At 43.5% G+C, this 25,892-nt stretch overlaps 1 protein-coding gene and 1 long non-coding RNA gene across 5 annotated transcripts in view; one reads left to right on the top strand and one right to left on the bottom strand.

Moving 5' to 3' along the window:
- The first annotated feature begins 150 nt into the window (after nucleotides 1-150).
- The window catches only part of SLC4A3 (solute carrier family 4 member 3), a 45,795-nt gene continuing 20,053 nt past the window's right edge, over nucleotides 151-25,892 (top strand). For 2 of the 4 annotated variants that reach the window (XM_083512732.1, XM_083512730.1), the window contains exons 1-5: nucleotides 8,035-8,165; nucleotides 8,395-8,551; nucleotides 16,074-16,396; nucleotides 17,269-17,429; nucleotides 18,278-18,483. In XM_083512732.1, coding sequence (XP_083368858.1) covers nucleotides 8,052-8,165; nucleotides 8,395-8,551; nucleotides 16,074-16,396; nucleotides 17,269-17,429; nucleotides 18,278-18,483 — 961 coding nt within the window. In that variant the 5' untranslated portion in view covers nucleotides 8,035-8,051. Of the gene's footprint in view, nucleotides 496-5,124; nucleotides 5,278-8,034; nucleotides 8,166-8,394; nucleotides 8,552-16,073; nucleotides 16,463-16,683; nucleotides 16,716-17,268; nucleotides 17,430-18,277; nucleotides 18,484-25,892 lie in introns of those variants that run through there. The other 2 variants (XM_083512731.1, XM_083512733.1) reach the window with 2 other exon arrangements.
- On the bottom strand, nucleotides 3,706-7,945 carry LOC310711213. The gene is made up of 2 exons (XR_014528386.1): nucleotides 7,834-7,945; nucleotides 3,706-5,157 (listed from the first exon to the last, which is right to left on the bottom strand). It is a non-coding gene; the product is annotated as an uncharacterized lncRNA (long non-coding RNA).

The following is a 25,892-nucleotide window of genomic DNA, read 5'->3' as shown; positions in this document are numbered from 1 at the left end:
GGGTGTGGAGGTGCCAGTGAGGCTGTCTGAGCAAGGGAGGTGACTTGGCGTCCCTCCTTCCCTCCCACCATCCTGTGACTCTCCAGAATAGCCGCTCGGCTCAGCTGCTGCCTGCTTCTGCTTCGGCGAAAAGCAGCGAGTGACTCATAGCCTGAGCGGCTCGCCACACAGAATTTTAAATAAGGGAGCCAGAGCAGCCAATGTGCAGCTCGTCTCCAAGCAGAGCCAGTAACAGCGGATGGCTGCCTGCAGGAGGAGCAGGAAGCTGCTGCTGCTGCTGCTGCACTGAAGAGGAGGAGGCAGAGGTGGTGGAGGAGAAGAGGAGGTGTCTCAAACAGCCACCCTACCTGAGCCACTAGCAGGGAAATGGACACATGTTGAGTGATCTCCAGCAGCAGCAGGAGGAGGGAGGGCAAGAAGAGGCCAGTCACAGCAGCGTGAATTCGGTGGACCCCTGGCTGGAGGCAGGCAGCTCTCCTTCTCATCAGCAGCGAGGTACAGTATAGCCTCTTTCCCCACCCCCACTCCTGCCTTCATCCCATCCTGGTCCAGCATCCTCATGTCCCTGACGTTGCCAGGTGCAGGGCAGAGAGAGAGAGAGAGAGAGAGAGAGAGAGAGAGAGAGAGAGAGAGAGTCTTCCGCAGGGAGCAAAGCTGTGGATCTCATAGCAGGACCCTTTTACTGTAGATGGGTTTGCCTTTGCCTCTCTTGTGCTTGGCACACAGGTTTGGGGCTTTCTTTCTCCGGGGTGTTAAGTCCTTGCTGCAAAAAAATTAAATAAAAGGAAATAAAAAGGTGTGAGGGCCCCCTAAGCATCTGCCAGGGCAGCAGAGGAGACTGCAAGGTATGTGCATGCTTTGTGAGTTGTTCAGAGAGCAGAAGAAGGAAAAGGTGAAGGGGGGACATTTCAGAACAGGCCGTGTATGTGTCTGCATTCTCACCGCCCAGCATGCCCACATTTGGGCATGCCCACCAAAGATGTCAGTGATGTGCCCTGCTTGGGAAATCTGGAGCCTCCTGAACGTGACAAGTGACAACGCAAACCCCCTCCCCCAGTGCAAAATCTAGTGCAATAAATCAGCAATCCTTTGATGAGAGAGAGAGAGAGACTCAGCTCTAGGGAACAGGTCTCAGTTTGGGAAAATTTGAAGCAATGCAGATGAGAATGCCTCTGAGCATGCGTAGAGTACTTTTCCTCACCAAACTCTGCTTGTGGGATCAGTGGCCAGGGCTTCCAGGTCAGAGGGTGTGGCTGTCAGGTGCAAGCTCCAGCACTGCTCTCACACAGAAATTAACCACCACTGTGATCCCCCCAAAATATGCATATGCCACAGTACTCCTGGCATAGACACCCTCATTTGTGTGTGTGTGCTTTTGTACATGTCATGCCTTCAGTTCAGTCCCATCTACTGCACATTATTATCTCAGTGTGTGCTCCATGTCTCCAGTTTCTCATCATATTCAAGGGTCCCTTCCTCCTCAGGCAGGGGTTTGAACTTTGGGCATGTGCTAAGTGAGATTTTGAGCCCTTATCTCCTGCTCTGTTGCACAGGACACTGCATCTTGTCCCTCTCATGGTCTTCCTTTGGCGCCAACAGCCTATCATTTGGGAGTGACGTGCGTCTCTCTAATCAAATCTGTCCTTTTCTTCCTCCTCTTGCTTCTCTTGTTTATTGCCATGGATCTAACAAGCTTCAGGTATGAGCCGTGCCCTGACCACGCTCAGCAGTGTATAAATACATGGCCTCAAAGCCCCCATAGTCTGAATGTAAAAGTGGGGACAGCTAGGCAGATAGACAAGGGGGTCCAAGTAAAATGATACTGGCTTGTATGAGAGAAAGATACATTATTGGCAAGGCTATAAAAGGTCGTAAGAATTAAGAGCTGCTTTAATCGTCAGCACCAGTGGCCCATCTGGCCTTATTAACAGCAGCCTTTAAAGGAAGTGTCCACAGCACATGGCTTTAATAGATTAATGTCCTTGTCAATCACTCCCAGTAAGACTTGCTGACTCTTTAACAGCTGTTTGAGCAGCAGAAATGCAGTAGGAGCAGGACTAGCGTGCAGGTACAGTGGTGGGAGGAGCTCCACTTTCTTCCAGCTTCTGGTAAAGAGAAGACAAAAGTTTCCTTGCCAACGGAGAGCATCATGCAAAAATCTGGTTAACATCGTAGCTTCTGTCACTGCTTTCCTTCCTCCCCCCCTTCTCTCCTGCTTCCAGCTGTTCCTAGCCATGCAGCTGCCCCTTCCCTGCCTCCTCCACTCTGGGCCGCAGTCCCACGGAATGTCTGTCTTGGGCTTTCCACAGAGCCATGTCCTGCTACTGATACTGACATCTACTTTTCTCAAGTTCCCTCCTCCGCCTAACCCTCTCGAGCACTCCCAGTCCTAGTATGTAACCAACAGAATGGAGTGGGCGAGGGCAAATGTCAAATGCAAATGATCCCATTCTTGCATTGCTGCAGTCTTGAACTGCCACCCTTTTGTCTGAGTATGGTCTCGGCGGGGAGAAACCCTTGTGAAGAGGATGTATAACACACTGACCATAATGGAAAGGGAGTGCATGCTCAGGCTCAATCCCTGGCATTTCCAGTTAAAAGAATCAGGTAGCAGATAATGAGAAAGTCCTCTGCTGCAAACCTGTGGAGAACTACTTGCCAGTCAGCATAAAAAATACTGGGCTGAATGGGACCGATGTTCTGTCAAGTATAAGGCAACTTCGTATGTCCATCTGTGATGACAGAAATGTGTACCTAATTACATGGTGTGTGTCCCCTTTTATCCTCACAACAACCATTTGAAGCAGGTTGGGCTGAGAGAGGGAAAGTGATTCAGTCACCCAATGAGCTTCATGGTTGGATGGAAAGTCAAACTCGGATGTCACAGGTCATTGTTGAAAACTCAACCCCACAAACTATGTTTCTACAGTGGTACCTCAGGTTAAGTACTTAATTTGTTCCGGAGGTCTGTTCTTAACCTGAAACTATTCTTAACCTGAAGCACCACTTTAGCTAATGGGGCCTCCTGCTGCTGCGGTGCCGCCAGAGCCCAATTTCTGTTCTCATCCTGAAGCAAAGTTCTTAACCCAAGGTACTATTTCTGGGTTAGCGGAGTCTGTAACCTGAAGCATATGTAACCTGAGGTACCACTGTATTTTGGAGTTGGCCCACTTTCTCAGTCCCTTCTCATGGTGTTCTATACATTTTGCAAGGGGGAATTCTTTCATTTTTACATTCTAAATAAATGAGTAGTGAGACTGCATGGAAAGTAATACTCTCCAACCCAGAGGTCCCCCAAGCATCCCTTATTCATGGCATCATAGACACATACGTTAATGAATGGACCAACCCAAGCTCAGTGTTAGATAAGAGAAGGAAGATGTTTCATATGCAGAAAGTCCCGAGTTCAATTCCTGGCAACTCTGGTTAAAAGCAAAGCAAAACAAAAATAAGATGGTATGTGGGTGTTATAGACAGATATACTTGGCACTGCATGTGTATGTAACTTTAGCTAGAAACATCTACAATACATGCATAGGAGACCCCAATTCATTTTTAGACATACCAGCAGCAGTCTTAACAAGCTCTGGAGGCACTACATTTAAGTTTACAAAACTTCTTTTGAGAATATTCAGGAGGAAATGGTTTGTCAAGATCAGCCCAAGCCAACACAAAATACAATGAGTTGAAAGTTACAGAGGCAAATTAAAACAAGAAATAAAGTGCATGTTTATAATTGCAATTAGCAAAAGCAGTAGATGCACTATTACAGGGCAGGATGTTGGTCATCTAAGCTATACAATAGCTAGTATCGCTCAAGGAGCAGTATTTTGACATTCAGGGATAATTAGATGTTGAAGCAACAGCAGGCTCCAGCTTAGTGATTGCAGGGGCATTCCTTGTCTCAGAAATCTATTGCTGTCTTAATTATGGTTGGGTTTAGTCAAATTCTTAGCCCAACATTTACCAGAATTTCTGCAAGCCTGCACCAGTATGTTTCTGACACCCTTCTGTGCTGAAATGTTGTTTTCAAGAAAGCTGTTTTCAATGTTTTTCCAGGAGCTCTAACAATGTATGACTGAGGTTTATTTATTTCATGTCATTATTTCCTCAATTTGTACACTAAGAGCAATCCTATACGCGTCTGCTCAGAAGTCCTATTAAGCTCAATGGGACTTACTCACAGGTAAATGTGTATAGGATTGCAGCCTAGATCTACAAAAGCAGTTTAATGTTACCTGCAATCCTTTTGCTTAGAGACTTTTGCAATTCCTGTCCCAGAGGAGGGTTTACTTCCTCTCCCAGACAAAACAACCATTTGTATGCTTTAATGTACGGAGACATACACATATTGAAAGCTGACCAGCACCTAAAACTGAAACGGAGCTCTTTTTAAAAAACCTAGCCTCTCATGAGTCCTATTTAAATCCAGCAAGGAAGCAATGCTATCCACAGTCTACTTTGTCCAACTATTTTGAAGAGAAGACAGAAAATCCCCAGAGGGCTATTAAGAGACCAAGTCTCTGCTCAGTGAAACCCAGTAGCTACGTAGGGCTTACGCAAACAGAGGGATTACTCAGCTATGCTTCCTTGATTAGCTATAAATTACTGCCTTTTAACCCCTGCAATCATTTTCCTTTGCTTTGCTGTTTATTATTTGCAAACATCTGTTGTGTCATCTCAAGCTGTTTGCCTGTGCTCTCAAAGTCCTCTTCCTATCCCCATAAAGAGGCTTTTCCTCCACATAACCCTGTACACAGCACACACCCCCACACACACCCATTTCTTTATGAGATTGGTGACTGGAATGGCACATGACTCTCCAGAGGAGGACATCATTAGACTATCATTATTATTATGCCACACGCCATTCCTTTTACATCCTGACACTTAGCGGCATGCAATCTGAGCCAAGCAAGTTGTTGAGCTGTCCATAGCAATATCCAGGTCACTTTTCTGAGTGCTTATAATTAATTTAGAACTCAGTGTCTTGCGTAAGGGTGTCGTATGATTCTGAGCTGTGGCTCTTAACTTTCCATTAGTTCTTATTCATCACAAATATAGCTACACACCCTTGCCATTTCTCTGGTCCAGATGTCCATGTGTTCTATCCTTTCTCCACAGGTTATGCCACGCCTCAGACTTACTGGTTGCCTGCTAATGAAAGAGAAGGGTTGATATTTGCCCAAACGTTGCATGACGGTCCATAGATCTTAAACCAAGATGGCAGATGGAAAAAATGCTCCTTTGGGAGGCATCTTCACTACAGTGCAGCAGGTGATTTAAATATATATATATATATATAATAGAATTGCTTATCAAGCACTGGTAAAACGTTTTTACTGTGGAAAATGAGATTTGTGTACAAATTACTTCAGTTCTTTTGACTGAAGTTCTTTGACTATGAGCCCTGCTTAGAGTCCTCTCAGTTCACACGTTATGTGGGAAAATCTATACCCTAACTAGTTCACTGGTCTCAAGAGGAAAAAAGCATAACAGATTTGCACAACCAGTGAAAACAAGTCTTACAGCGCTTAAGACTAACCAAATTTATTTATTTGATTCCATTTATGAATTGCTGCCCATATATATCTCCAAGCAACTTTAACACAAAAACAAAGACAATAAAAACAACTTTAAACAATTCTGTCTCTAAAAACAAAAACAATTCCACATAAAAAAACATTTCAGATACTATACAGATTGGGATAAATTGTGAAATAAGCTAGAGCTCTTTAAATCTTTAAGGTGTCACAAGACTTTTTCTGCAGCAGGCTAACATGACTACTCTTCTGAAGACACTGCAGCAGTGCTTATTCTTTGAAGTTTGGTATTCAAGAAGTGATAGCTCAAAGCATTTCCCCTCTTTCATACCCAGAAATGAGTTTTAAAAGACATTGGCTTTGATCCTAGGATAAGTTAACTCAAGGAAGGTCATGGAATAAAAGTGTCCAGTTCCCTTACTTCTTTCCGAAGTCAACTTCACGTCACAAAAGCCTCTTCAGAGGGTGAAGGCCCATATGAATAATGTGCAATGGGGCACAGGGGGTTTCTGGGAAAGGGGAGAACTGACCAAAAGTGGGCAGGCCTCCACCTAATTTTGGGCAATTCCCCGATATGTTTTTCAGTGGGTGGGCGTAGTTGCAGGGGCAACAACAAGAAACCTTAATTCCATAGCTTTTAAAAACTTAACTTCTCTTGAGATCCAAGCTCTCCTGTTTTTAATATATATTTATGGACTGGGCTTTGCTCAAGAGAGCAGAAAGCCTCTGTTTACAGATGGTTGCATAGGATCAACCTTTTTTTATATGGATCAGTGATACTAATCAGCCAGTCATTTTACAATGTATTATATAATATATCAATAGAGCACTATTTATGCATAAATTGCAAAAGAATATTTACAAAGAATGAGAGGGCAATGTGACATAGATTTGTTGCTGATATGACATAATAACCTATAGCCTTTATCAGACTAGTGAAAGCTGGAGTTATCTGATAGGAATCTAGAAGTACTGAATTTAAGATTTTGGAGGTGGAGTCCCTCATTCTGCAACTATTGTTACATGGTTGCCCCAGGTGATCAAGTACTCACTATACCAATGGTATTCATTATATCACCTGTAGATCAAAATATAGTTGCTATAAATTTTTGGCACATGAAGCAAATAATTGCAGATTTGAGCAACTGACTTGTGTGATTTTGTGATATTATGAAATATTCATGTCTGTAAGAAATGACCGATCTTCACTTTGTTTTCATTCTCCATGTGAAGTCCTCTGAATAAAGCCATTTAAAAATTATTATTTTTTTACATTTGGAGTGTCTATATCACAATATGTCTGCAACTTTGATTCCCTATATGGAGGGAATCTAGTAATATATTCTCTGCCCTGCACCTTAGACCAGGCTCCTTCAAGATCCACCAGCAATGATGCTTCAAAGTAATCCTTAATGTCTAAAATGATAGATGCAGGACTTCAGGCCTTAAAAATCCTTTATCATACTTCCTGTTTGTAAGTTCAGCTGTGATCATTCCATGTTGAGTGAAATGTGCTTTCTTCACAACCTTGCAGGTACTCTTTAAATGCATCAGGAAGTAGTCCTGTAAGTGAAAGCAAATTCCAGGGCTGAGCCCTGTCTCAAATTAAGCCCTTGTGCAGGGGGGGGGGTCTGCCTTCCCAGGAGCAATGGCAACACTGTAACTACACACCTGCATGTATATGTACAAATGCACAGTAGCACAGATATTGTAGCTTTTCTCGACTGTTTATCTAGGGGTGGGTGTTGGGAGCTGTTCAGCGGTTTTACTTCCTATTCTGGTTCAGCAAGGACCTGTCACTGCTGGGCCTACTGTGTTGCCATGGTAACCGAGGAGTCCACAACAGCTTGGCACCAGCATTTCAGGCTAAATTGACAGGAATTCTTCTTCTTTTAACCAGTGTCTGCAGCTGAGGATTGGTAAGGGGTAAAACTGACAGAGCTCATAGCTGCAGGATTGAACTGTGGCGCTTGGAAAAGGCACAGGAAGGACTGAAATGGATCCAGAAAGAAAGGGGAGATACCCAGAGCTGTATAGTAAAGTGGCCATAACAGATATTCCAAAGTGGAAGATTGTAATGGAGAGCATGGGATGGGGTCAGGGCCTGTGGACTCAGGATAGAAGATAAGATGGAAGAAAAAGACTAGAGGATCAGATGGGGGGGGGAGAGACTGGGATTACACAAGTGTGCTTTGCAGGCAACCAATAGGAAACATCAGACAACTGTGACATGGACTAACCAACATTGGATCTCGTGATCCAAGCCTATGTCCTATATTTCCTGTTCTACCTGTCTCCTGAGGTGAATCGCCATTTATCCAATCTCTTTTTGGCTTTGCTCCTCCCGCCCCTCAAATAAACTGGAGACCAAGGGATCTTCTCCTTTCTGGAATGCAGGAGGGGATGAGAAAGAACTTGACAGTTAAAATATCAGATTGTGAGAGACACTGATCATAGAGGAGTGGAGAGAGATCAAGAGGAGAGAGGGTAAAGGAGGGTCTTGAACAGATGGATTTGGACACAGTCTGTTGTTCACCTTCTGGATATCTAAAATTGTACAGTGCACACGACAGTAAACTTCACAGTCCCAATCTGGGGAAGAAGGCAGACAAGATTAGGAAGGCAAGTTCAATTTAAATGGATATCAGGGTGGACAATCCTGCCAAGCATTTTACTCTGTATTGTTTTGAGGGCTCCTGTGACCCCATTGTTGTGAAATGTGAATGTGGGTACTATTGGGGAAGGAGCCTGGGAACAGAGAAAAGGGGTTAGCGTTTTTCTATGCCTCTCTGTATTAAGGGACTGTTTTCAGGCACCATGTGATTTATCAGTTCTGCGGATTGGTGTGCAGGATGGTGAGGATGCTGAGACGGCCTTTCCTGGCACGGAGGATGAGGAGGATTTGGACAAGACCTTGGCTATCGAGCGGTTCGGAGACTTGATCAGCAAGTCTGTGCTAAGAGACCAGGAGAAGCTAGGTCGCAGCTACAGCGAGAGCGACTTTGAATGTACGTATGTCTTATAAACAAACTGGCCCCAGCTTATAATCAGAGCACAGACCAAGCACAGCCTTCGGGTAGGAACCATATTTAATGGTATGGAAGGCCTGCTTAAAATAGCCTATTTTTGGGTTGCCATATTTCAAAAAGTGAAAATCTGGACACAAGTTGTTGATATTTTTAGTGGGGGAAAATCTGGATTTCCCCAGGAATTCTAACCGATTTCTGAAAATTCCGCCTGGATGCTATTTTTGGCAGATGAAACCTGGGTATGTTCAGGAAATTCCAGACGTATGCCAGCCCTATTTATATATCTCCTGCAAAACAAATTAAACCCTATCTTAGCCCAGTGTGTGTAAAACATTTATGGTCTTTCCACACCATCAAGCTGGAAAGTAGTAGAGTTTACCCAATCCAACTAGAACTGAAACAAATGGAAATGATATTTTAAGAAGCGAACTTTAAGTACTCAACTTTTGCAACACTGTTTGGAGAATTTGGTGAAACGGGTGTGTATATGTCAGTAGTAACATTTCAGTGGCATAACTCAACATTTTCAAACTGAAATTTGATATCTAGGGGGGAAAGGATTCACAAATGCAAGTTTCAATTATTTGACTTCAAATATTGTCATTAATTCGAAATATAGACAATATATCATATTGATCAGTTACTTACAAATTATCCATTTGTCTCTCTGACTGGTGGCAATTGATTTTGAGTAGCTAATATCTGATTTCATTCTCCCCTTAAAGTTTATTGTAAAGCTGTTTCACTATGAAACCTTATTGAAGGTTGCTTCATGGAAGCCAAACTGGCTATAGACAGGCAATTTTTTCTGTTGCTGCCTAGGATTTATCAAAGAAGTTAGTTTCACATATTCGTCCAGCTGGAGTCCCAGATATCAAGCTTCAACCAAATTATTAACTTTGTTTATTTCTGTACTTTTATGAAAAATAGAGGGGGGGGCAGTGGGAGGTGACAAGAGTTTCTTTGTGCTTGCAGGTGAGGCATATTTTCCTTGTTCATCTATCCTGAGAGAGAAAGAAAGAAGCAGCAGCTGTTTCTTCTTGTGTAGAGTGTACAGTGAATACACATATAATATTTTTAGAGCAAGCAGGCTGACCTGGAAGCACTCTCACTGGTTTCATTCTGAATGTAACTTTCCATTCCATGGCTGACTTCTTAAGATTTTTTTTTTTTGTAAGTTTGAGGTGGAAGTTTGTCAGTGCTGATTTGCTACTAGATACATGCAATACCATCAAGAACCCCACCCCCACCCCTAAAGTAGTTTTGTACTTAAAAATATAAGTACCGGTAATAAGGCGATCAATGGATTGATAAATGCTCATGTGGCAATTTTGAAAAATTAACAAAAAGGTGGACAGTTTTCATGAACTATAGGGGAGGAACAAGTGACAGGACAGCTAACTTTTTTTCTATCTAGATTTCCCCCCAATCTGGCTGCTGGTTGAGGTTGATGAGAAATGTAGTTCAAAACTACTGGAGGGCACCAAGTTGGGGAAAACTGTCATTTCTGTTGTGAAGCTTAGAGAAAGCCCTGAAAAATAGACAGTGAGTTCTGTTTTTATATTATTTCTGTTTTCACCCTGATTGTAATATTAAGTATGAAATGAATCACTATTAGTAAACATGCTTGGATTCTAGCAAGCCACTAATTTAAAATACAAGGCCCATTTTCAACTGCTGCATGATAGCCACCAGTACCAAGCAAAGACAGCATGTGTGGCTGGTGGTGCATGCAGGACTCTGGGGTCTAGGCACACAGCCCAAATGTCTTGCTGGCAGTGGTGACAAGCTAAAATTTGGGGCGTGAAGAATCCACTACTGTGTTATAAGTGTCTCATAGACAGCACAAGAATTGATTGTGAACATGGGCACTTGGATCCACTTCCATCTAGATTTAGACCTGCTTTGGGGACTAAATCAGCTTTGATTGCCCGGATGGATGACCTGTATCAGGAGAGGGACAGAGGGATTGTGACCTTGTTACTCTTACTTGTTCTCTCAGTGGCCTTTGATACCATTGACCATGGTCTCCTCCTGGATTGACTGAGTGGGGTGGACATTGGAGGCACTGTACTACAGTTGTGCTGTTCCTACCTGTGTGGTTGAGTCCAAAGAGTAACACTGGGGGGTGCACTTCGAGCTCCTGACACTTGTGCTGCGGTGTTCCACAGGACATTATTTTGTCTCCAATGTTATTTAACATCTACCTGAAGCCACCAGGAAGCTTAGGGCAAAAAAACCCCCCTAAATAAACTAGTGCAAAGAGGACTTGGAGATTTGTACATTTTGTATGAGAACTACCTTTTATTTATATAACAAAGAATTTTAGTTGATTTGACTATGGTTTTACTGCATATATCAGGGGTAGGCAACCTAAGGCCCATGGGCCACAAGCGGCCCATGGGGGTCATTTAACTGGCCCACGAGCCACCCCCCAACCAAGCCGCTCTCTTGGTGAGTCCCTGCGTGCTGCGCTAAACTGGTGCAGCACAACACGGGAGCTCGCTTCCGTGGCACCGGAAATCGCGTCTGCACAGACGCAGATGCCGCAAATCGCATCTGCAGAGAGGCAGACATCAGAAATCACGGGCGCGCACACTCACGCACATGCACAATCCAGCCCATGGAGGGATCTCCACTGGAGTGAACTGGCCCAGGCGAGGTAAACCTTACCAACCCCTTGTATACCTATATAGTGACTCTTGATGTTTTTGGATAATGCCATGGCCTTTGGCTAGTGCAATAAAAGTTTATGAAATTTATATGAAGCTGTTGGGAGCAGTCATTAGGAGTTTTGGAGCATGTTTCCATCAGTACCCTGATGACACACAGCTCTTTCTCCATAGTATCCGAAACAGGAGAGGGCGTGCAAGCCCTGGTAGACTGGATGATGGTCAATGAAATGTGTTTGAATCCTGGGAAGTTGGAGGCTATGTGGTGGGTGGTTCCTCCTGTGTGTGGAAGATAAGCCAGTGATTTTTACAGTACATATCATTCCTTCCTCATTTCCCACCAATTAAACATTTCTGACCAACATTTATTCTGCTTGCCCCCAAATGCTGGCTGTTGCAGTTCATGGTTTTCTGTTTCCAAAGACATGCTCTGGTTTGTTTACAAGCAAATGACAGCCCTTGCACATGCTGACATGTTTAACTGCATGTGCAGTTTTGGTGCTGATAGGGACTAATTCCGTGTTACGTTGCTAAGCTGCACAGAGCATCCTTCAGCTTCATTGCTAAATTTCAAATTAAAATGATGTCAAACTCCATCAGATCTTTGACCTCAGACATGCAGGGATGCCTGGTAACATCCCCAAACCAGAGTGCTCTGAGCTGTGAACTCAAAGCACTTCATTTCTATTTTAACGCCAGTGTCCTTACCCTCTACAAACGACTATAATATGCTATATTAAGACTCAGCCGCTTCATAGAAGTAGAGAGGAATGTGGTTTAGACAAACCTATTTTAGAATAAACCCTGAGCAAAGCTTTGATATGCCTCACCCAAAAGGAATATTTATTTTAGAAGAACACAATGGTCAAATTCTTCTTGTTGTTGGTTTTTAAATTGCCCTATGTCATAATAATTGCCACACTTCTAGATCCATTTCCAGGATGACTTACTCTCTTGGCCTAGACAGTAAAACACAAGTCTGAGCCTATGTTTGGTAGGCAGTATCTAGTTATAGTAACAATGGTGCAGGTTAACACTAAAGCTAAAAGAATATAGCTTAGGACACGCCTTTTGTATAAGCCATGGTATAATTTGGTATGATTGTCATAATCAAATCCATGTCATTCTAGGCCAATTGTATTGCAGTTCCCATGGAGACAGTGCTTGAGCTAATTTCCTTCAGCATCAAAGCTATAATAAACTAGCAATAAATAAAGCATTGAAAGCAAAAACACAAAGCACAATGAAAAAACCACAGGAATATTGATGGAATCTGATCCATCAAGTTATGATCCATCAAGTTATTTGGGGGCTTTGCTTGGCAACATGTAGAAACTTGTAAATGTTATGGCACTTCTTTTCCATGTATGTTGATGGTAATTTAAGATGTTTTATACATGCTGGATCCTTCATGTTGTCTTGTCACTTTTTGATGGAAGATATTAGTCAGGAGTATAGATATGACACATAATATATTTTTTATATGATATCTGCATGTAGATTATATTGATGAAAATTACAAGTATGCATTTTCACACAATAGTCTTTGAGAAGTTGTTGTTGTTTGGCTTGTAAGAAGTTCAAGCTTCCTACTTGTGGCACAACTCGTTGTTTAGACCACATAGCCTGAGTAATAACCACTACTGATTCAGATCCAGAAACTATGGCTTACTGACAAAAGGGAGGCAAAGTGAATGCTAAAAAGAACTGGTAAAATTCAGGGTTGTTTCTTACTTACAGAGTTAGACTGATGGAAGCAAGATGGCAGCTTTGGATGGTGAGTTGTATGGTGCACTGCTGTTTTGAGGGAAACATCAGTATTGTTTCTTGGATTGTTTCACTGACATCTGATGATTTCTTTGTATTTGGGGCTACTCAGCAGTGCTCATTCATGTGGATGCTTCCACTATTACAGTCATGAACTCTGCTGGAATATCTTACAAAGCAGGTCTGACTTTGGACAACTAACTACATTAGGGAGAGTAGTACTCCAGAGAGTAATGCACAGGCAAAGCCACAGCTGAGCCCAGGAACAAGAACAATCAAGGTTATTCTTTCACAAAGTATCTCTTCTTTATAAGCATAGCTTCACTCTGAAGGCAGCCCCCTCATCCTCATCAGACCACATCTAAGGGGAAAACAACATATTACACATAAATGTGGGCAATGACACAATGGTGTCATTTAAAAAAAAAAGAAAAACAAGTTTTTTAAAAATGAAAAAGAGGCTGCAGATTTGATAAAACTGGTGCGGAGGAGAGGGTATTTTTTTAACTTTTTCCCTCCTGCTGTTTTCCCCTGATTCATTTATCTTTTTTCCCCATGGGGGGGGGGGGAAGCAGCTTGATTGGAAAATGGCTAGTGGGAAAGATTAAGCACCCCTTTCTCATCACTCCTCCAGCCAAATTTGTGGCTTCCTGGGAATGGTTTTTCATTAATAATAAAATGATTATGACTTTGTGATTTGTATTTGTGTGTAAAGTGTAATTTGCCTGGTAGAAAGTTGAGCATCCTAGACAAATAATTAAAGCTATCTCCTACTGGTTCCTTAAAAGATATTCTGGAACTCTTCTGAGCCTTGCAGCCATGGAGAGCAGGGGCCTTGAAGTTGCCCATCACCAGTTAACACCTGCTCAGTAGACTGCAAGCATGCAGTTCACCTTGCCCACGTCTTCCCACTATGGTGAAATCTATTGTACTTCTGCTTAAATGATTCTATGACCACCCACAAATAATTTATCTCTACATGCAGCTGCTGGGTGACCTTGGGCCAGTCACACTTCTTTGAAGTCTCTCAGCCCCACTCACCTCACAGAGTGTTTGTTGTGGGGGAGGAAGGGAAAGGAGAACGTTAGCCGCTTTGAGACTCCTTAAAGGGAGTGAAAGGTGGTATATCAAATCCAAACTACTACTACTACTACTACTACTACTACTACTACTACTACTACTATTACTCTTCTTCTTCTTCTTCTTCTTCTTCTTCTTCTTCTTCTTCTTCGTATAAATCTCTGCCCTCTTCTCTTTTGGGTGATATGTTTCATCTTTTTTGACAATGTGTAAGTGGCTACCCTAGATGAAGCAGTGAAATCCTCACATCCAGGACTAGTTGGAGTCCCTGCCTCTTCACTGTGCTAGTAAGCTGTAGTCAGTGGCGTAGCGTGGGTTGTCACCACCCGGGGCAAGGCAAGTAATTTGCGCCCCCTAACCCGAGTGAGCCAGGTAGGGGCAGAGAGCTGCGAGTGCGAGCGCCCCCCGATGTTGTGCCCGGTGCGGCCAGCCCCCCCTGCACCCCCCACGCTACGCCACTGACTGTAGTTTCTAGATTCCATTGGGCTGCTGCTGTTACTTACTCAGTGAAGTGAAATTCGTTGTTTTTGCCCCTTTATATAGCATTCATCTGTTGCTTTAGCAAAAGTCTTGCCCTAGGCTGCCACCTACAGCCATGTTGTGGTACAGCTGATCCTGACTCAATTTTGTTCTTTTTCTTAAAATAGATCCTGGTAATACTTAATGGTTGAGATAGAGTTACAGAGTTTTGCAAAGTTAGATTGAGGGGAAATACTGAATCCAAGCAGGATGGAGTGGCTTTCTGATAACTGCAGTTTACTGATTCATGTCTGATTTCATTTTCAAATCACTTTCCATGTTAAAGACAGAGAATGGCTAATCTGTGAGGTCCACTGCTTAGAGAGGATATTATATTTGCTGGGAAGACACACACACACACACACAGAGAGAGAGAGAGAGAGAGAGAGAGAGAGAGAGAGAGAACTGTGGAAATGCTGTATCATGGAGGCAACAGGAACTGAGTACTGGCCTCAGTATTGCAATTCTGAGATATTTTTGGGGTGCCTTTCTCTTAGAAAGGGATGCCGGAGCGCTGTGGTCTAAACCACTGAGCCTCTTGGGCTTGCCAATCAGAAGGTCAGTGGTTTGAATCTGTGTGATGGTGGTGAGCTCCCATTGCTCTGTCCCAGCTTCTGCCAACCTTGCAGTTCGAAAGCACACCAGTGTAAGTAGATAAATAGTGTAAGTAGATAAATAGGTACTGCTGTGGTGGTAAACAGTGGTTTCCGTGTGCACTGGCACTCATCACGGTGTCCTGTGCACTAGTAGCGGTTTAGTTATGCTGGCCACATGACTCGGAAAGCTGTCTGTGGACAAATGCCAAGGGGGGCAGCTGTCTCCCCTAGATCAAGTAAAACAATCAAAATATTTAACTAACTGACCAATCACATTGGTTCTGCCCCCACTTGCAAAAGTCCTGCACCCCTAACAAAGTCCTGTCCTCCCTAACAAAAATCCTGTCTACCCCCATGAATGCCAGCTCTCTCAGCCTGAAAAGTGAGATGAGTGCTGCACCCCACAGTCACCTTTGACTGGACTTAACCATCCAGGGGTCCTTTACCTTTGCCTTTACCTCTTAGAAAGTTTAAACCATATGAAGCAGATGCTGTAGTTTCTTTCTTACAGTGACTGAGAAAGAAATGGCTGTGTTGCTGGAGGGGGGGCATTGCTCAGTGGTAAAGCGTGTGCTTTGCATACACTAGGTCCCATATTCAATCCTCAGCATCTCCAGCTAGATCTGCAGAGTCACTGCCAGTCAATATAGACAGTACTGAGCTAGATGGACCAGTGGTCTGACTCAGCTTCCTGAGTTCTTTGGGTGTGTTGCAGTGGGAATCCTAGCAGGGACAAGAAAAGCTTGCTAAAATAGAGTGTAGGTGTTTTCTGCCTTTTCTTCCCCAATCCCTGTTTGCCATTCCCTGCGGGATGCTTTCCTGCCCTCTCTCCATGATGCAATCCCTCCCTCTGTTTCTTTCCCACAGTCCATCGCCAGACATCCCACCACATCCATCACCCCCTCTCCACCCACCTGCCTCTCCCCTACAAGAAGAGGCTTCCCCACTCTGACAGAAAGAAGAAGAAAAAGAAGAAACCAAGAAAGACCTCTGTACCTCCCTCTGATGTCACCCCCACCATCCAGGAGGTGGAGGAAGAGGAAGAAGAGGAGGAGGAAGAAGAGGAAGCAGAATCTGAAGGGGAGGAGGTTCTAGAGAAGGATGCCTCGGCAGAGTCTGACCTTGAAGCCTCTCCCAAAGGAGAGTCTCATGGCAAACCAAAAGCAGGGCTGGCAGAAGGAAGCATTGAGGTGAGAGATTTCCTGCTCACACAGCAACAAGGGCCATGGGCTTGGAGATGCATATACAAGAATTAGGTACGGTGGAAACAAGGTTGAAAGATTTCCAGTACCCCCTGTGTTACAATGAGGCAGTGCAGATATTTTGTAGTGCTGGCTGACCCGACCATTAGTCAGAGTGTGGGTGTTACCTCAGGCAGGTTTTTAGCATCATGAAAAGATAGCAAAGTGTTAGTTATTTCATGTATTTTTGTGTATTTATTTCTAGAGTGAGGTGCTTTTGACCTTTTCTGTTTCAGACGCCAAAAGAACTTGGCCAGCCTCGACTTGGGTATGTGTGTGTGTCATTTGTTGTTCTGCCATAGGCAGCAAAATTTTGGGGGCCAAACCTGATTGTATGTGATTGTGTGCATGTGCATTATCTGTTAAAGACTGGTGGAATAATCACATACAGTGGTACTTTGGTTTAAGAACAGCTTAGTTTATTCTTGGATTAAGAACGCTGCAAACCTGGAAGAAGTAGTTTTGGTTTGTGAACTTTGCCTTGGAATAAGAACATGTTTCGCTTCCCATTGAGTGTGTTCTATTTGTAAATTGAGTCCCCTGCTGCTATGGGAAAGCACACCTTGGTTTAAGAATGCTTTGGTTTAAGAACAGACTTCCAGAACAGATTAAGTTCATATACCAAGGTACCACTGTAGTATGAAACAGCTGGATAGTATGATGCATATGGGGGGGGGGAATGGGTGGGTGGCAGTTTTCCAAATGATAAAGACTCACAGCCTTCCTTCTTTTTGTCAGTCTTAGCCAGGGCAATAGGAGTGGCATTTCCCAGGCTTCCTGACTGCTGTGCCAGATATGCTCTTTGCTTTGCTTCATTACAGTTTATCATTGGGAGTGATGAGGAGGAAGAGGAGGCGGAGGAGAAAGCCTGTGGCAGCCCATGCCCTTTGCCATTTCATGTGGCAGAGGAATGCAGTCACCTCTCTCCACTCCCTTATCTCTCCGATCTGCTGCCAGAGAAGGGACCTATTTCTTCCAAAAGGTAAGAGGGCTCAGCTCTTTACATGGTTTGAGCTTCAGATGGGATGCAGATGTTGTGGGTAGTGAAAGAAAGGTGCTTGTATGTACCCAATTCATGACCAAAATATTATTCTGAAGACCCAACACAGGTGGGACTGGGCTTAATTTGAGTCACATGTAATCCAAGTTTAGTTCCAGAACCTATTTCCAATTTCCAAGTTCAGTCCTGGAATTTGTAAATAGCTAGGGAGTGTGGATCTTTCTTTTCATAACTGAGAAACATGTGTGATGCCATCAGTGTGCTATATGCTTCTGGGCTTGAATTAGGAAGATATAAGCTCAAATCTCTGCTTTGCCTTGAAGCCCTCTGGGTGACCTTGGCCCAGTCACTATCTCAGATTGTCCTATCACTGAGGGTATGTTGTGAGGATATTATGGAATAACCCCCATGAGCTCTTTGAAGAACATGATACAAATGTGATTGTTAACAATCATCACAACAGGCCCTCATGCACCTGAGATTAGAGATCAGTTTTCCCAGACAGAAGACCTGCTTTCCAAGCAAACTTTGAGCAGCTTTGGTTTTTAGAAGTGCAATTCTAAAAAAAGGAACATCAGAGCTACCAGCTCTGATGTAACAAGATACTCCATCAATTGGATGGAGAGGCTTCGTTTGCAGGGTTCATCCTTCCCACTAGGAAATAGCTTGTTTCTGCTGAGGCAACATTCTCCCTTGCTTCCAGGATTGTTTAGGAGAGATCAAAAGTACGTAGCCAGTCTCGTTCCCTGGCTTGTCTCCTTTTATAGAAACAACTTTTCCTATTGCAATGCCTGTGCCAACATCACACCCTCTGTTGCTGGTCTCCACAGTTTCCCTGGATATAAAGATAACAGAGTTTGGGACAAGCGCAAACTTTGGAGTCAGGTGCCAAGTGGGCAACGGGCAAGCTACGACCTGAAGGAGAGGGTGTGTATCGGCAGCATGACCGCCATGGAGAGTGCCACCTACCAGCGAATTCCCACAGATGAAGCTGAGGCTCAGATGCTGGCTTCTGCTGACCTTGATGATATGAAAAGTGAGGTTCCGATTGGGTCCCTGGTGATGGGGGTGGGGGTGATAGTGATGGTGTCTATCTGCCAAGATTCTCTCCTAGTGCAGCACTTGAATGAATATGGGAGGCTTATAAATGCATAAATATTGCTATGCTGCATAGAACAATAGCCCTTTGTACTAAAAGTGGGCAAGTAGATTGCGCAGTAGCTTTCACAAGAAAGACACAATGAAGGTATATGTACCTTTTGTTTATCCCTCTTATATTAAGTACTTAGATGGATACCGCCTCTAAAAGAGGTTGTGTTTTTGGCTATCACTGCATGCTCATTTATATTAATGGCTATTATAATATCTTCTAGCAACGGTTTCCATAGGTTAATTATGCATTGTGTGAAGAACTGGTTCTTTGTTTGTCTTTAAGCCTACTGTTTCTCTGTATTGATCAATAACCACAAGCTTTTGTATTTGCGAAGGTTTATGATCCAATCCTCCACATATTTACTCAGAAATAAGCCTCTGAGTTCAATGGGACTTAAGTATCTCTTAAGTAAATGTGCATAGGATTGTAAGCAGAGAATAATTGTTCCTGTTTTCTCTGTCCACACCAGTCATGATTCTGCCAAGCACTGTTTGTACCTCCTCTGACCACCTTTTTTATGAAGAGCTAAAAACCTAACTGGTTCCCTAGACCCCAATTGAGCCCTCTACTCTCTCAGATCAGCACAAAGAAGTCCTACTTGCACCTATTCTAGTGTCAAATTGTTTACCCAAGCCACACAAAAATAATTCCTCTTGAGCTACCGTCAGAACTGCCTCCATCTTCCAGGCAGAAATAGGCACACTTTAAGCCAGGCATAGGCAATCTTGGCCCTCCAGATGTTTTGGGACTACAATTCTAATCATCCCACTGGTCCTGTTAGCTAGGGGTCTTGGGAGTTGTAGTCCCAAAACATCTGGAGGGCCAAGGTTGCCTATGCCTGCTTTAAGCCCAGGTCCTAAGAACAAAAAAGCAGCTCTGTTGGATCAGCTCAAAGGCCTATGTTGTCTAGCAACCTGTTTTTCAGAGGGATGAACGAGATGCCTATGGAAAACCCACAAAAGCCCTTTCCCACTGTTCTCCAGTAACTGATATTCAGAGGCATGCTGCCTTTGCTTCAGAAGGTAGTATGTGTAGCCATCATGACTAGCAGCCTCTAAAACCTTGCCCTCCATGAATTTGTCTAAATAATTTTTAAAGCTTGTCCAAATTGGTGGCCATTCCCACGTTTTGTGGTAGCAAATTCCATATGTGATGTGTGAATAAGTAATTCATTTTGTCTGTCTGGAATCCCCCACTATTCAGTTTCCTTGGACAATCTCTAGGCAATAGCAGACAGTGTGGTTGGGCAGTGATGCTCACCTGACCTCCAAACAGTTGAGTTGCTGCTGCTAAATGGGAAAGGAGGGGAGTGGGGGAGCAGTAGGAAATTCAGCACAGTGCAAACATACTGGCAGGAGTGGCAGATTACCGTATTTTTCGCTCTATAACACGCACCAGACCATAACACGCAAGTAGTTTTTAGAGGAGGAAAACAAGAAAAAAATATTCTAAATGAAATAGTGGATATATGATTTTTGTGGTTCATGCTGTGGCCACAGACATGTGATCTGACAGTGAGTTTGGAGTAGCCCAATGCAAAAATCCTGAGGATCCATGTGGATCCATGCTTTGTAACCATGGATGAGGGAAGGAAGGGGAACTATGGATCCTCTGCTCACGACTGCAGCAGATCCCCCCCCGCCACCCGCAGGCATTCGCTCCATAACACGCACAGACATTTCCCCTTACTTTCTAGGAGGAAAAAAGTGAGTGTTATGGTGCAAAAAATACGGTAGCTCCATCAGTAGATTTGTGCTTTGCTGGACTTCTTCCCCCTCCCCCTCTCCTTCCTGGTAAGCAGCAGGGACTCAGCTATTGGGAAGTCAGGCGAGTGCTGCCACCCTGCCATGCCTTCCACTACTGCCCCCAAGTTCAAGTATTATGGGAAAGGAAGAAAAAGTCTCTCTCTTCAGGCCCTCCTGAATATGTCAAAAATATCCTAAATGTTGCTGTAAGTCATTAGATAGTCTCAGTGCATAAACACTGCCTTAAAGGTTTATTTAAAATGTGCAATGACTTTACTGAAAGGAATATAAGGTGTGCGAGTCTGGAATAGAGGTAAGAAAAAGAACTGCGCTGAAATAAAATAATGGGAACTTAGCTTATATTTTGAAATTAACTCGTAGGATACCCTTACTTGTGAGGCTTAAATAAATTTGTGCTGAAAATGTATAATATAAATGTAAAACCTAGTTTTTCTTCGGTGATGTATCTCATGTTAACAACATTCATATGTAACACAAATGCCACAAGGAATGAGTAAATGGCAGGGAAGCAGGAGAGCAAGATCTGGTAAAGACTCTTGTCAAATTATTTAGGCATGGAGGGGTCAAACTAGAACTTGCAAGGGAAACACATAATTCTCAAAATAACACTAATGTGGGGAGTGGGGGGGGCGTATTTCCGGGGGTGAATCAGCAGGCAGGATGGGAGCGTGCAGCCTTCCACCTGCTGATTCTCCCCTGGAAGTGTCCTTCCCTTGGAATGATTAATTCCCTTCCCTGGAGCTAAAAACTGGAAACTGGAAACTAGTCTAATTGGGGGGTGAGGGTAGCTACCTAGGGGCATTTTCAGAGGATAATCAGCAGGCAAGGGATGGTCTGAACACTGCTTTCTTCCACCCACAGATCCTTCTCTGTGAGTGCCAAGCACTGCCATTACCTCTGCAAAGGTGAAGTTGGGTGCTTGCTTTTGACAAGTCTGGCCCAAAGCCAGGAAGGAAGCAGACTGAAATAGGTTGTGTGGGGAGACTGATGGATATGAATCATCTGAATTAAGCCGACTAGGCATCTATCTGTGACTGCTGATGCAAATAGCATTTTTAGAAAAGGGCTTTTTCTCAGGACCACAGCAGGGAAGAAAATGGTTACATTTCCTCTCAGGGCTGGATGGGATAATCATTACATGTTAAATGCAAAGATACATTTAGCATCATGTGTAGTTTGGCCCTTACACAGATAGTGCAGTGTGTCAGGCTCCCAACTTTATCTCCCCAAAATCAAGTGTTTAGAACTCCTTCCACATTTCTTCTCCACTCTGGGAATATTTTCCCCTTCCTTCCCCCTCCTTTCCTGTCCCCATATTAAACATGGTTTTGCATTATTGTGTGCTGACACAAATCATAGTTAAATCAAACAAGGTTCCCTTATAACTCTTGTTTACAAATCCACTTCCTTTTCAGGGTTTGATTCCTGCATAATATCCTGTTCATACCAGGGTGAGGTGGGTCAATGGTCAATGGCAATAGTTCTGTAATATCTGCTGTATCCTCTTGCCAGCCCAAAACTACCAGGGCAAATAATTTCTGAGTTGTTTCTTTCAACAGTACTTTAAGGAAACACCACTGTAATCACTAGGGCCAGAAAAATACATGTTCAGTGTCTACATGGAACTTTGCCATTCATTCTTCAGCTTAGTTCATACCTACACTCCCAACACTGTATTCGGAATCCACTGGTGAGGATTCTCTAGGCCTTAGTGCACTAGAGAAAAAGTCTTGAAATACTTAACTTCCTTTCTAGCTCTGGCCAGTCTAGATGTGGTCTTCTGTTGCCAAGGGCTCAGTTTTGATTTATAGTTTATGTCTTAAGATGCTGTCCATCCATAATTGACTGGATGGAATTCTGAGATGGTCAGGCAGGCCCTGTATCTTCCCAGGACTTTTATTTTCCCTACTGACTTTCTTGGCTCAGAGTTATCAGCAACCTTTTGTCTTCTGAGAGATCTATGCATTTTATCTCCTGAAGGGAGTGGCCACATTAGATCCAGTTTCCTGCTCAGAGGGTCTTGTGCTGTTGCAATTGCTGAAAAGTTTCAAAGGCATTAGGATTCAGTACATGTACATGTGCATGTATGGGCTGTGCTCTATGCCATGTCCCTCCCCATATGCTGGTTCTTTCTATGTGAGAGCACAGAAGATACGTCATGGAAATGCCAGCTCTGAGTCCCAGGACACAGAAAAGCCAATAGGCTGCTTTCCAGGCTTCAGTGGGAGGAGACACCAAAAGAGTGTGGGGGGACACAACAGGCAGTGCCACAAGCCAAGGAACCTCTTCCAGCAGCACATGTATTGGATCTCCTGCAGCAAACTTCCTACTAAGCTGTGGCAGCGAGCAAGGATACATATATGCTCTCTTGGACTCCAAGCAAGCAGGGGAAGTCTTTACACTTTTCACTTGCCTAGATGACGTATGTTGGCATTTCCTCTCAAATCCTGTCAGAAGAAATCCTGAATACTGGACCTAACAGCTTCCTGGATTGTGTGCTGCCTGAAGAGCTTCAGTCAGAAAAAGGGTCCACCTGCTAAGTCCTGCTCCTTGCCAATGTTGTGATTATCACATGCCCCTCGACTCCCACCTTCTTAAGGACATAGCAATGGCTGTTCCAGACAGAGAGGATGCAGTGAAGGAGACAGGAGTAGGAGACAGCTCGGAAGTAGGGATAGCCATCTGTGTTGGTAACTCTTTTGGCTATGAGGACTTTGAGGAGTTTGCGCTCAACTTTGAAGACTATGACCTATGGGAGGCCATCCAGAACCACTTGGGCTATCCTAACTTGGACCCCACCCGTAAGTACCTGCTGAGACTTATACGCGCACATATGCACATTCCCTCACATAACCTGATCTAAACTTTGCTTAGAGTCTAGTCTTGATTGGGTGACCAGGTTCAAAAGAGGTCAGGACCTTTAATAGTTGTGCAGACAATCTCATCCCTGTGTGACAATTAGCAAAAAAATATATAAAAATCCTTCTACAGAATTATTAAAGGTACAGAACTGTTGTCCTTCTTTGCATCTGGTCATCCTGTCTACCCCTGGGTAGATACAGAGCACAGGGAAGTTATACCTTGCCCTATCCCATAAACAAACTTTCAGGCATTTGTGTTATTTTGGCATGGAGTTTATCTGTACAAATCTACAAAGGATGGGAGGCTGAAGACACTCAATGACAGTGTATACTTCCTCATTCATACACAGATAGTTGCGCTCATGATTTTGCAGTTTGGTTCTAGGTTGTAATTTGTATTTTCTAGAAATACGGCTTATGGTTACAGTTACAGTTATTTTTTTTTTTTTTTGAAACTATTTTCATTGATTTTTATCCATATAACCCAAGTAACAAAATAAACTGTCACAAGACAAGCACATAAAAACTAAACCAAACCAAATCAGGGTTGGCAAGGGATGTTACATTCACAAGAAGAAATCATAAAGCTGTTTATCCTGATATATGAGCATAATGTTATAACATATAAAGTGCAACGTATGCTGATTCTACTGAAGACACACAGTGAAACACACATCTTGTAATCCTACTCATATGCACTAAAACCATATTGTGGCACAGAAAACCGTGGGTCTTAATTTATCACCCAGGAGTTCCTATTATCAGTGCTGGACAGAACCACAGAGTGTACCCGCTAGAATTGAGTCAGCCCAGGCTGAGAAGCAGAGTGGGGGCTTGCAGTGTTTATTTATCCAAAGACTTTCCTTTGGGGCCCACAGCCTCCCAGGTCAATTTCCATCATGAATACATAGTGAGAGAAATAAGTGAGCTGCTCTGATCTTGGGACGCACAGGAGGAATGTTTTCTATGCTGCTCATTGGAGTTCTGGCTGATTTAGAGCATGTCTAAATCCTACAATTTAAAGCTGCTATTGGCCCTTTTGAGGGGGCAGAATATAGGCACCATACAGATACATGTACTTTCCCCATGTGGTGCTAAGGGCAGAAGGGTTTGACATCAATAAAACAGCACTGGGGGAAGAGAGTTAAATCTCCTTTCACCCACAACTGCTGCAATCAGAATTGCAGCTACCACATGCCATTTAATATTTTTTTTAAGAAGGCAGGAGATCTTATTATGGACCTCCCACATCAGATCTGTTTATTCTTGAAGCACCAAACTCGACTTCTGTCTGCACTGCTCACTCCCTCTCCAAGGGGATGCCAGGCATGGGAGGGGGACACAGATGTATGTGACTGACATGTGAGCAGGCTAATATTATTCTCTATGTTTATAATAGTCAAACAATCGCACCTGACATGCTTTATACATTTTACACAAGTACACGAATTATACACCTGTATCTCACATATATTTGCCCTCAGATGTTATTTCTGTCTCCAGATGAACTGTACAACTTGCCTATAGAAATTATGAGCACTACATATAATATGACCCCAAAATAGCAGCTCCAAGCAGCTAGAGTGCATTAGTATTGATGAGCACTTATTGGTTTTTGTCACTCTTATGTAGCTGTAAATGGGATGGTGTGGTATCCAGCTGTCAACAGGCCTCAAATCAGGCGCACAGCCAGTGGGAGGAAAATCCCTCCGGCAATGTATAGATTTTGTTTATATTTAATTTACAGTGCAATTTGTATGTCTACTCAGAAGCAAGCTTCATTGAGTTCAATGGAACTTACACTGAGGTAAGCGTGCATAGAATTGCAGTGTTAGTGACCCAGATTCCCAAGGTGTCAGGCTGTAAAATGGTCCTTCCCATGAGAATGTGGAACAGGGGAATGAATCCTAGCATTGCAGAGGAGACTGAGAGGAGATATGATGACCATCTTCAAAAATCTAAAGGACTGTCACATGGAACAAGCTTGCTTTCTCCTGCTCCAGAGGCTGGGACCTGAACCAATCAATTCAAATTACAAGAAAGGAGACACAACATCAGGAAGAGCTTTCTGATAGTAAGCTGTCTGACAGTGGAACAGACTCCCATGAGAGGTGGTGGACTCTTCTTCCTTGGAAGTTTTTATGCAGAGGTTGGATGACCATCTGTCATGGATGCTTTAGTTGAGATTCCTGTATTGCAGGCTGTTGGGACTACATGACCCTTGGGATCCCATCCAACTCTATGATTCTATGATTCTACTGCATTTCATACTCCCAAGATTTATTAAAAGTAGATGAAGAATAGAAAGAGGGCATGGATAGCTGAACTATCCTGAGAACACTTGGGCAATACTGTCCAGAAGTGCTGTATTGCTCATAATTTATGCTACCTTTCAGTAATTCCACTGCGGTTGGGGAAAAATGAGAACCCCTGAACAGTTGCCCTTGGCATGAACCATTAACTTAATCAACCCCTCTCAGCTGTTTTCTGAGAGAGACCACACCACAGCTCCCATTTTAGGTCAGAGAAGCCCTCAACTATAGCATTTGAACTGATGGCATGAGAATGTCTGCTCTGGCATTAGCTCCCAAGGCCTGTCTAGACATTGGCAGACACTACCTTAAACACTGCCTGCTTTTTGATGTGGGAGAACAGAAAGGCAGAA

Source organism: Podarcis liolepis (genome assembly GCF_965112155.1).
Source record: "Podarcis liolepis genome assembly, chromosome: 1".
Taxonomy (NCBI): Eukaryota; Metazoa; Chordata; class Lepidosauria; order Squamata; family Lacertidae; genus Podarcis; species Podarcis liolepis.
Note: the sequence above shows the minus strand (reverse complement) of the source record. Positions and strands in the feature narration are given on the sequence as shown.